This window comes from Heterodontus francisci, chromosome 1, assembly GCF_036365525.1.
Source record: "Heterodontus francisci isolate sHetFra1 chromosome 1, sHetFra1.hap1, whole genome shotgun sequence".
Classification (NCBI taxonomy): Eukaryota; Metazoa; Chordata; class Chondrichthyes; order Heterodontiformes; family Heterodontidae; genus Heterodontus; species Heterodontus francisci.
Genome location: NC_090371.1, coordinates 113,564,357 through 113,576,387, shown reverse-complemented (window position 1 = coordinate 113,576,387; position 12,031 = coordinate 113,564,357). Strand labels below are relative to the sequence as shown.

Sequence of the window (12,031 nt, the reverse complement as noted above, 5' to 3'; positions counted from 1 at the left end):
TATTCATAACTCCACATTTTCAATTTAATTAGGGTAAACTTGTTTTTCTCCACATGACACATAAGAACACCACATAAGCTTTCAGAGACTCTGCTATTGATTGATGTCTCACTTAGTAGGAGCGAATATCAGTGGATCAGGTGTGCTGACTTCTGCACCCGTTTCTCCCATTTGTGCTCTGTCAAGTGAGACTATGCGTGGAACAAAGGGAGTAATTTTAATAGGTTTAAATTATTTACCCCAAGTCTGGTAAAAATGAAAACTCACAATTTTTATTGTATTTCTTTTCGACTTTGTATGATGAATTCAAATGGGATAGGGACACGTAACCTGCTGTAACACTTTGGCCAATAAGCCAATTAACCTATGAAAGTTCCCTTCTCTGTGACTGGTGCATTATCGCTTCTTGGCATTCTTAACCTCTCTGTAACCTTTGAGATGGTTAATCGCACACTTCTCCTCCAACACCACCTCTGTTCTTCTCCTCAGTGGGTCTGCTCTTGCATGGCTCCAATCTTAACTTTTTTTTATTTGCTCATGGGATGTGGGCTTCGCTAGCAAGACCAGCATTTATTGCCCATCCTAATTGCCCTTGAAAAGGTGGTGGTGAGCTGCAGTTCATGTGATGTAGCTACACCCACAGTTCTGCTAGGGAGGGAGTTCCATGTTTTTGACCCAACTAAGGGACAGTGATATAGTTCCAAGTCAGAATGATGTGTGGCTTAGAGGGTAACTTGCAGGTGGTGGTGTTCCCTTCCATCTGATGCTTTGTGACCTCTACAGCCTAGAAGGACAGAGTTTGGAAAATGCTGTCAAAGGGGGCTTGGTGAGTTGCTGCAGTGCATCTTGTAGATGGTACACACTGCTGCCACTGTGCATCAGTGGTAGAGGGAGTGAATATTTTAAGGTGGTGGTTGGGGTGAATATAAGAAATAAGAAATAGGAGAAGGAGTAGGCCATTCAGCCCTTCCAGCCTACTCTGCCATTCAATGAGACCATGGCTGATCTTCTACTCCTACACCATTTTCCTGGACTAACCCCGTGTCCCTTAATGTATTTAATATGTAGAAATCTATTAATCTCAGTCTTGAACATATTTAACGACTGAGCCTTCACAGCCTTCTGGGGCAGATTATTCCAAAGATTCACCACCCTCTGAGTGAAGAAATACATCCTCATCTCAATCCTAAATGACCTGCACCTTATTCTGAGACTGTGACCCCTGGTTATAGGGGAAACAGCCAGGGGAAACATCTTTCCTGCATGTAGCCTGTCAAGCCTGTAAGAATTTTGTATGTTTGAATGAGATCACCTCTCATTCTTCTAAACTCCAGAGAATAAAGGCCCAGTCCAGGGGTCGGCAACGTGTCCGTACACGGACACCAGTGTCTGTGGTAAAAGATGTTGAGGTCCGTGACTGGTAATTTCAGGAATGAGAAATCTGCTATTGGCTTCTTCAGACCCGAGAGAGTGGAGGGAGAGAAGGGGCAGGGAGAGAGGGGGACGAGGGATGGACACAGGGAGGAAAGCGAAGGGGGAAAGATGGACACAGAGGGGAAAGAGAGGGGAGAGGGATAGGCACAGAGGGGAGTGATGGAGGGACGAGAGATGGACATAGAGAGGGGATAAGGATTGACACACAGTGAGAGAAAGTGAGAGAGAAGAGAAAGAGATCAAGATCACTCCTGACAGATGGACATCAATCCAATTTCTCTGCATCAATACATCAAGTGTGTGGCAGACATTGACTACTTGTGCAAGCAAAAACAATGCCTGGTATCTCAATATATAAGGAAAAATGTGTTTTAAATCAGACTGTGTTTTGATGGCATTAGGTTGGCTATACACTTTATATACAGATTAATTGCCCCCATGTCCGCGGCTGAGTCAATAATTTTGTCAAAGGTCCGTGGTGCAACATGTTGGTGCCTATCCCTGGCCCAGTCTATTTAATCTTTCCTCATAGGACAATCTTTCCATCCCAGGATTAGTTTGGTAAACCTTAGTTGCACTCCCTCTATTGCAAGTACATTGTTTTGGTCAAGTGAGGAGGGGTCGAAGGGCTTCCCTCTTTTCCCTCTACTTGTTTGACCACAACAGGTTTAATTCTTTCTTAAAGTGGATATACTGGCCAATTCAGTAGGTGTTTGATTACTTACTTGCTATGATCATAATGAGAACGAATCGGACAGGTTTTCTTGAGTTTAACAAAGAAAGAGATTAACTTTATTGTACCTAAACCAACTAATGAAAATAATAAACTGCACGCCAAGTTTCACTCATGCACACACACTAGAGATTTACACACACTCAACTAGGTTACAGAATGGGGAAAGGTGTTGAATTAGAGTCCATAGGAGAAAACAAAAGTATATAGTCTGTGGAGTTTGGTGATTCAGCTGGCTTCTAGCTGAATTCAGTGGTCCTGAGGCGTTTAGTTTGAAGAGGTAGATGACTGGTTCAGTAGGTCTCTTGGAAACAGCGATGTAAATAATTTCCTCCAATGGGGTTTCTGATTGTAGCCAGAGTGTGCAAAGGTAGTTAGTCAACAGACAGGATTTGAAAGCTTTCAAGCTGGAATGGAGAGAGAGAGAGCACCTCCCCCACCACTCAGGTCTGCATGTGTCAGAGTCCAGTTGCTTCTTCTCTCTCTGCTGCAGAAAGATACAAGCTTAAAACCACAGATGGGGAGGGGCTTGTCATATGACAGTCACTCAGTCATTCAAACATAGCAATGAGCAGTATTTCTCTCTTGCTAAAAAGAACAGGTAGTTCCTTTTAAACTTCCTGGGTCTTGGTTCTTGCTGGGGCATGAGCAGACATTTCATCTCCCTCCTCACAAGCATTGCAGTGTAGGATACAGTGTTGCAAATTAGGTAGCCATCTTAAGCTGCCAGCAAAGTCAGCCTTTTAGCTGGTCTTTTAAAAAAAAAAAAAATATATATATAAATTCAGATCTCCAGTCAGTGGATTAAAGAAAATGATCATTCAACAAAGCACATTGGCGTAATAATATCTTTCCTTAGGTAAGGAGACCAAAACTGCGCACACTACTCCGGGTGTGGTCTCACCAAGGCTCTATATAATTGCAGTAAAACATCTTTACCCCTATACACAAATCCTCTCGTAATAAAGGCCAACATACAATTTGCCTTAATTGCTTGCTGTACCTGCATGTTAGCGTTCAGTGACTCAAGAACAAGTAAACCCAATTCCATTTGAAGTTCAACACTTCCCAGCTTCCACCATTTAAGAAATACTCTGTATTTCTGTTTTTCCTACCAAAGTGGATAACCTCACATTTCTCCACATTGTATTCCATCTGCCAAACATTTGCCCACTTGCTTAACCTCTCTAAATCCCCTTGAAGCATCTTTGTATCCTCCTCACAACTCACACTTCCACCTAGTTTTGTGTCATCTGCAAACTTGGAAATATTACATTTAATCCCCCACCAAATTATTAATATAGATTGTGAATAGCTGGAGCCCAAGCACTGATCCTTGCGGTACCCCATAGTCACAGGCTGCCAACCTGAAAATAACCCATTTATTCCTACTCTCTGTTTTCTGTCCCGAGATGATCAAGTGAGTTGATTTTTCCTGGATGGTGTTGGGCTGCTTGAGTGTTTTTGTAGCTGTACTCATCCAGGCAAGTGGAGAGTATTCCATCACACAACTGCGTTATGCTTTGTAGATGGTAAACAGGCTTTAGGGATTCAGAATGTGAGTTACTTGCCACAGATTTCCAAGCCTCTGACCTGCTCTTGTAGCCACAGTATTTATATGGCTGGTCCAGTTCAGTTTCTGGTCAATGATATCCCCGGGATGTTCTTGGTGGGGGATTCAGCAATGAATGTGAAGAGGAGAGGTTAGTTTCTCTCTTGTTGGAGATGGCCATTGCCTGGCACTTGTGCGGCGTGAATATCACTTTCCACTTATCAGCCCGAACCTGAATGTTGTCCATGTCTTGTTGCATGTGGGCACAGACTGCTTCAGTATCTGAGGAGTTGTGAATGGTACTGAACACTGTGCAATCATCAGTGAACTTTCCCACTTCTTACATGTTGGAGGGAAGGTCGTTGATAAAGCAGCTGAAGATGCTTGAGCCTAGGACACTACCCTGAGGAACTCCACACAGAGAGACACGCAGAGAGACACGCAGAGAGACACGCAGAGAGACACGCAGAGAGACACGCAGAGAGACACGCAGAGAGACACGCAGAGAGACACGCAGAGAGACACGCAGAGAGACACGCAGAGAGACACGCAGAGAGACACGCAGAGAGACACGCAGAGAGACACGCAGAGAGACACGCAGAGAGACACGCAGAGAGACACGCAGAGAGACACGCAAGGAACCTCACTTGGGTCCATACTCATCAGTCTCAGTTGCTTGTCTGCCTGCAGAGAGAAAAAGCAGCTAGTTTCACACAGATGGGGGTCTGTCACATGATGGCCCAGTATATTCTCTTTCTTGCAACTTAATTAGATCATGTCTTAGAATTCCAATCTCTCTCAGGGTCCCATTTTTCCAGTGATTACCCTTTGAGTGGTCCGTCTCCACCGGTGTTAATATTCCAAGATTACCTTTAATTTCTTGTTAATGAAGGCATTCCATTCAAAATTTCCAAACCATTGTTCGGTTTGGGGATTGACCAGTCTTTGCACCTCCACCTCGACACATTGGAATGTAGGGTATTTTGATGCAAATTGTGGTGGCCATTTTAGTTGCTAGCAGGCATCTTGTATCAGTTTCTTTTTCTCCTGTTTTTTAAAGTTTAATTCAGGTTTCCAACCGATGAATTAAAAACAATCATTCACCATAGCACATGTTCTTGATACTGTCAAATACTGCCTTGATGTCAAGGGTAGTTACCTTTGGAATTCAGCTTTTTGTCCATGTTTGGACCAAGGGCGTAATGTCATTTTATATACAGATTTAGTGGCAGACTTTATAAAAAGTAATTTAATGGGGAAGTGTGATGTGATACCCAATCTATGAACCAACCAAACCTGCAATATGGGCTGCTATAATTAGTTTGTATCACTGGGTTAGGGATTGGAAAACATTTATCAGCCAGGACCCCATTCTCTGATCATTAAGCAGAGAACCACAATGCAAAGTGTGTGTCTAGGCCACATTTCAGAACTGACTGATCCCTCCTCTTTACCCAGAATAACATACCAACATTCACTGTATAAGTTCACGCATGAGAATTAGCTTCTTGGGTACAGTACTGTAGAGCTTCCAGTATATGCTTAACTGCATCCTAATGTGAGTCAATGTCTCCAGGGGAAATGTAAGTGAGGGAAAGTCAATCAAAATAATTTCCAGTAACAATAATAGTAGTTCTATACTACAAAGTGATTAATATCAAAGAACCTGAAAATATCATTTCTATGCAAATAAGTTTTGTTTTATGATACGAAATGAGAATATTTTCACTTGCATTCTCTGTAGTGATTTTTTTTTTTAAATTTGTTGTTTTGCTATGAGTTTTACCCAGGAACTAGTTAGTTTACTTTGTGGAATGTGATTCACATTTCAGGTGACTTGTCACTAACTGAGTAATGAACTATTATATCTGTGCAGCTTCCAATGGCCCTCCATCTACAACGATTGCATCTTCATCAAATGTAGTAAGTGGTGGGGATCAAATCAATGTGACCTGCACAGTGGTAGGAGACCCAGAGCTACAGGTGGACTTCACTTGGAAATATCCAGGACAACAAGTAATATGTTTTTATTTGCTCAATTTCTAACTCATTTTATTTTCCCTTTATTAAACAGATTTTCATACATCGGAATGGGAGTCAATATCCCCATGTAGTTCTCTAAACTATGACATAACTAGTGATAAAGTGAAGGGACAGATCAGAATATCCTCTGTTTATATCTCTAGTCTATTATTTACACAATATGTTAAATTAAAGTGTTTGCAACATTTCTGGAGAAAATCCGGATCGCAAGCATGTTTTCACACTGAAAAGATAGATCCTTTCCAATACCTTCTATGACTGTGAAAGAGTAATGTGAAATGTGAATTCTACGCCATACTGAAATGAATAGTTTTCACTGAGCTGGTCTTTCAAAACATTTAACAAAATCCAGCATTTCTGACATTTATTGTTAAAAGTAGGGTATCATGTGGAGAACATATTTTGGATTTGTCTAAATTAATTTTTCACAAAAATTGCTAGAAAGTTAAAGAAATTGAAACAAGGGAAACAACATTCTTTAATAGAAACATGGAGGTAGTGGAGTGGGCACAGAATACATTCAGCAAAGCTTCAAACATTGCTTCCCCTGTTTGTAGAATGCTTTCCCAAGCAAATAACATAAAGGCAAAATACTGTGGATGCTGGAAATCTGAAATATAAACTGAAAATGCTGGAAAAGCTCAGTAAGTCAGGCAACATCTGAGGAGAGAGAAACAGAGTTAACTTTTCAGGTTGGTGACTTTTCGTCACAGTGAATATTGTCATCGTGTAATATTACCCTTGTATACATTAGGGTTGAAAGAGCAGGCATCACTGCAGGAAATCTCTGACCTTCCTGTTGCAATTTCTCAGTGTTTTGTTGTGTTCTGTTCTGTTAGTTAAAAATGCATCAAATGGGAAGAGAGGAAAGAAACCATCAGTTTACAAGTTATTTAAGCTCAGGTAAAACTAGAACATGACTCACCTTGCTGACTTGCTGATTGACATTTACTACTCCAGTGCCAGTGTAGCTGTGTACAACTTAGATAAATAGTGATACATCTTTCCAAGACAGTCCTGTAATGTTTTCTGCAAAAAGGTCTCAAAACTGAAAACTGAGTATAAGGGCCTTTTCTTCATTGACCAATTGTTTTTGCTAATCTAATGATCTGAAGAGATTTGAGGCATTGAACGTGCAAACTTAACATTTATGCAACAGGGTGTTCCTCTGACAGAGGGAGTTGGTTACGTTTAGCCTAATAAGATGTAGATTTCTGACTCTTTTTCACCTACTTAGCTCAGGAATGCTGAGGTAAGTTGTAGTTTCACCACTATGGCCCAGCTGTGATCGTTTAATTCAGTGCAAAGGAGAGATTGATTCTGATCTGCCTGTTCTTTACTGCTCCGTACAAGCTGCTTAAATATACATTTTTTTAAAATTATCTAATGTGACCTGACTGATATAATCCTTTCTAACTTATGTATTTGGACATGATAGAAATGATATTTTCAATATTTAATAAGTCTCTTATGTTTATTCTCTAAATCTTTATAACTGTACATTTACAAAGATAAATTATAAGTGAAGCAGTAAGCTGGTGTTAACTTGTATCCATCCATGCTGTGGTACAACAATGTTAACACATGTGCCTCCTCACACAGGGGAAGTCGCGATCTGAAATATGCTATCAAAGGGAGAAAACAAAGTGTGAGCAGTGATTTAGCATATGTATGAAATGAGAACCAGCCTCGCATATACAGGCCGCTCTCATATTGTGACAAACACAGCTCATGATCATATTCTCCTGGTAGCCAGTGATGGAGGAGCAATAGCAGAGATCTGCTTGTCCACTTATCTGTGAAATGGTACTTGGTAGGGAAGTTTAAAAAAAGGTAATTGTAGTGATTTTCAAAGATACATAAGATATACCAATGTGTTTTTAGATTCATTTATTTCCATTAAATCCAACACTGCTGCTACTTTGATATAACGGAAATCAAGGAGTGTCTGATACTAGTTTTACTTTAACAGGATGAAAAACCAGCGATCATCACAGAAAAATGGAGGCTAATAGATCGAAACAATGGATACACTGTCAGACTGTCAAAGAGTGTGCTATACATCGATGATGTTGAAACTATTGATGTAGGGGATTACATCTGTACAGCTGAAAATTTAATAGGAAAAACTACAGTGGCTACACAAGTATTTTTTCATTACTAATGGAACCTGTATCAGGTGGTATTTTCCCCAGGGGAACATTCGAACCAACTTTAACTAAGCTTTATGCACCAGACAGAGCGGTATCCTATTTGTTAAGTGAATTCTTATGTGGAATGTTTGTTTCTTTTCTCACTGCAGGACTTGAAATATTCTAGGTGCAGCATCCCAGTTTAGAAAGGAAAATGGAGACAAACCAGATTAAGTTTAACGTCAGCTCTATCTATCAGCAGACTAAATGCTGAGATGTCATTTATATTCCTTCATGATAGGTGGCGCAGTGGTTAGCACCGCGGCCTCACAGCTCCAGCGACCCGGGTTCAATTCTGGGTCCTGCCTGTGTGGAGTTTGCAAGTTCTCCCTGTGTCTGCGTGGGTTTCCTCCGGGTGCTCCGGTTTCCTCCCACAGCCAAAAGACTTGCAGGTTGATAGGTGAATTGGCCATTATAAATTGCCACTGGTATAGGTAGGTGGTAGGGGAATATAAGGACAGGTGAGGATGTGGTAGAAATATGGGATTAGTGTAGGATTAGTATAAATGGGTTGTTAATGGTCGGCACAGACTCGGTGGGCCGAAGGGCCTGTTTCAGTGCTGTATATCTAAATCTAAATCATAAGTGACTCAACTCCAAAGACTTGTTATGCACAGAAATTCCTAAGCTGCACAACAGTATTTATTTTTTCAAACAGGACAGTCCATGAAACAACACCATAAAAGTTAGAGGATTGGGTGCCATAATATTGACCTTTTACCCCAGGTTGAAAGCCAGCCCAGACTGAAGAAATTTAAGTGTTCTCTATCTAATAGTCATTTGGTAGTACAGAACTTGACTATTGCTGAAAATAGCGACATGTCGAAACTTTTCGTCTTGCACTCATCAGGACAATTTGCAAGAATACCAATGTAAGGGAAAGCAACAACTTTATACTGTATGAGAAGAGAGTGTCGCTTGGTTGGCAAGTGGACTCTGGTAGAGGTGTTGCCATGGAGAATGCACCAGTTTATAGTAACTGTCAGTCACCACAAACTGTTGCATTCTCCATGGCAACGCCTCTACCAGTCAGAGTCCACTTGCCAACCATTCAGCACTCTCTTCTCATACAGTATAAAGTTGTATGACTGCAAGATGAAAAGCTTCAACAACATGTTGCTATTTTCAGCAATACTCAATGTTCTCTATCTGTTGGCTGCAAGTGAAATGTATTTGAGATGTGCACGGTACCTAAACTAGCACTAAGTTAGCAATAGTAGTTGAAATGTATGCTGTGGAAAACAGGGGATGTTCTCTGAATGTGTGTGTGTAAGGGTGCCAAAATCTGCAGCTAGTTATTCCTGACCCCAGAGTGTTTGATGCTGGCTAAAATGTTGTATTCCATTTCTGAGCGTTAACATTTCACATCTAGCATATAAAATTCACAAAGAAGGAAAAAAAGCCTACATATGTTTTTACTAATACTTTCCATTACTTAACCTTTTAATACCTATCCAGAAGTCAAGAAAAGGAAAACACACATTAAAGGAAAAGCTAACTGTACAATACCTTTTTTTAAAAAAAACTAAAAAAGTGATTAATTTGATATTTTGGAAAAGAGATGGTCACATTTGGAGAGAAGATAATTACACATCTGAATAATTTAAACATTAGGATTGTACTTTTATGAAATGAGTTATAACCAAATTACAAATGTGTAAATTATGCATGATATGTAAAGCAATTCACAGCTTTTGGCAGGACTGCTGCTCTGCCTTGCACAGTTTACTTTATGCTATTAAATGAGGTGGTCTGAAGGAATTTGCTTGTCAAACCCAACCTTCTGACAATATTTGTGTTTTCAATAACTATTGCTTTTGTAAAAATAGCAGTAGTTTATATTGAAGTAGCAGAACATTACTATGTTAGAAAATAGTTAAAAGATCAGTATATAGCAAACAAAATCAATGAATGTTATCCTGTGCAGACCTGGGCTAACAATTATTTGACTGCTCGCCTTGCTGAAGCCTATTATTCCTGGTACAAAATGTTTCTTTCAATAAAAACGTCTCAGTCAGATGAATAATCAAATAATAAGTTTTGCTTTGCACAGAATGGCTTAGTTATTAAACGCTAATAATAAGGTTTAGTAGTTATCTTGTTAGTAATTATTGTTTACATACTCGGTTCTATTTGATGTAGCAACCATTAATTATTTCATTGTAAAACATTTTTAAAGGATGTTAACAGGGATTCAAAGCAACTTGGTACCACGTTGGCTTGTACTGCAACATTGTATTATTTCTGTTGAATAACCACATTTTTAAAGAAATATATTGGTAAATAATTATAAAATTGACAAACTAATCCCCAGTAGATGATACTAACAAGTGGTATTGATCAGTATATGATATTATACACTTTTGTTATTAAATTTAATTATTAAAAAGTTACCAAGTTGAAGTTGTTTTGTTTTTATTTTTTCTCTTTTTTTTTTGTAGAGGACATGCAAAGGAAAATGGATAAACATTTGGAGTGTCTGCTCCTGGCCCACAGTCCCCCTTGACAGGAGTATGATTTCTAGAATCACAGAGGTCAGCATGCTTGATTTGAGGCATTCTTAATATTCAGGTCATTAAAATTATATCAGACTTTGCTAGATGGGAATGCACATCCAAGACTCAGGCGTTGAGCTCATCACCCGGATTCACAGTTTTCCTGATTCTGTGATAATTCCTTGTAACAATCAGAAAATTGGGAACACTGCAAATCTTGTTTGCTAACCTCTGCACCTGATTCTCTGATCCATAATTCCAGTGAACAAAACTTAGTTTAAGTGCCTTGGGACACGTTCTGGTTTAAAGGCACTATATAAGTTCAATTCTGGGTACTGCCTGTGTGGAGTTTGCAAGTTCTCCCTGTGTCTGCGTGGGTTTCCTCCGGGTGCTCCGGTTTCCTCCCACAGCCAAAAGACTTGCAGGTTGATAGGTAAATTGGCCATTATAAATTGCCCCTAGTATTGGTAGGTGGTAGGGGAATATAGAGACAGGTGAGTCCATGGGATTAGTGTAGGATTAGTATAAATGGGTGGTTAATGGTCGGCACAGACTCGGTGGGCCGAAGGGCCTGTTTCAGTGCTGTATCTCTAAATCAAATCAAAATCAAATGCAAATTGTTGTTGTTGTTGACTCCATGCAGGAAACTGAGTCTCTGAAAATTTCTGGTGCTGACAGCCCTCCATTGTCTCACTAATTTCTAACATGGGACTCCAAGCAGATTGTGTCAGGCAGGTAATTTAACCATCGTGGTAGGTATCATTGCCCAGTATGATCCTTTCTGCATTCAGTATGCACACATACATATTTTCCAGCAAAGGCCAGAAGATTGTGATCTGGAGCAGGAACCCTGAAATTGTAAAGACATTTGAAGTGCCCCAGTATCATCCTGGCTGAGATCAGCGAACTCAGCATAGACCAAGGAGTGAACGTGGGACTTTCCTGTTCTGTGTAACCTAATCCAATTTCATGTTAATCCATTTATATATTAGACATTCATCTGATACTTTCAACATTATCAACATTGACGTTTCTGGAGCTAAATATTGTTGATTATACACATGTAGTGTGACATATACATATTCTTTAGTACCATATAGACTCATCTGCCCCCATGTGGCCAATTCATGCCACAGCACAGAGCTGACCACATAAAAGATCACTGAGTGCCTTTTCTGTCAGAAACATTGCAGAATGTTTGGCTCAGAATTTGTTGGGCTGTTGCACCACATAATCATCACTAAAGCTCCAGAAAATTATCGCATCAGTGACTAATCTACTGTTATAGCAATGGCATATTTGCTGGAATATAAATGCCACTCCGTCAGAACCACTGCTGAAACCTGAAGAGGATCATAATGGAAGTTACAACCCTCCCCCTTTCCCGCAATTGCAAACAGTGGCAATGGCCAATTTGCAGTACTGAGGCTAGTTTTATGACTGCTTGCACGAATGCTGGAGTGTCAGGCTCAATAAATCTGTTACTATTGGCACAATTACGATATGTTGACAATAGTGGTTTTAATATCCAAATAATAAATCACACTTTGAAACACTTTATCATGCAGATATTAGTTAAAAA

General features: G+C 39.9%; 1 protein-coding gene across 1 annotated transcript in view; it reads left to right on the top strand.

Annotated features, from left to right (window-relative positions):
* LOC137383442 (platelet-derived growth factor receptor-like protein) overlaps nt 1–10,323 on the top strand; it is a 38,800-nt gene extending 28,477 nt beyond the window's left edge. The window contains exons 5-6 of the mRNA XM_068056374.1: nt 5,596–5,735; nt 7,735–10,323. Coding sequence (XP_067912475.1) covers nt 5,596–5,735; nt 7,735–7,926 — 332 coding nt within the window. The 3' untranslated portion in view covers nt 7,927–10,323. The remainder of the gene's footprint in view (nt 1–5,595; nt 5,736–7,734) is intronic.
* Nucleotides 10,324–12,031: the final 1,708 nt, after the last annotated feature.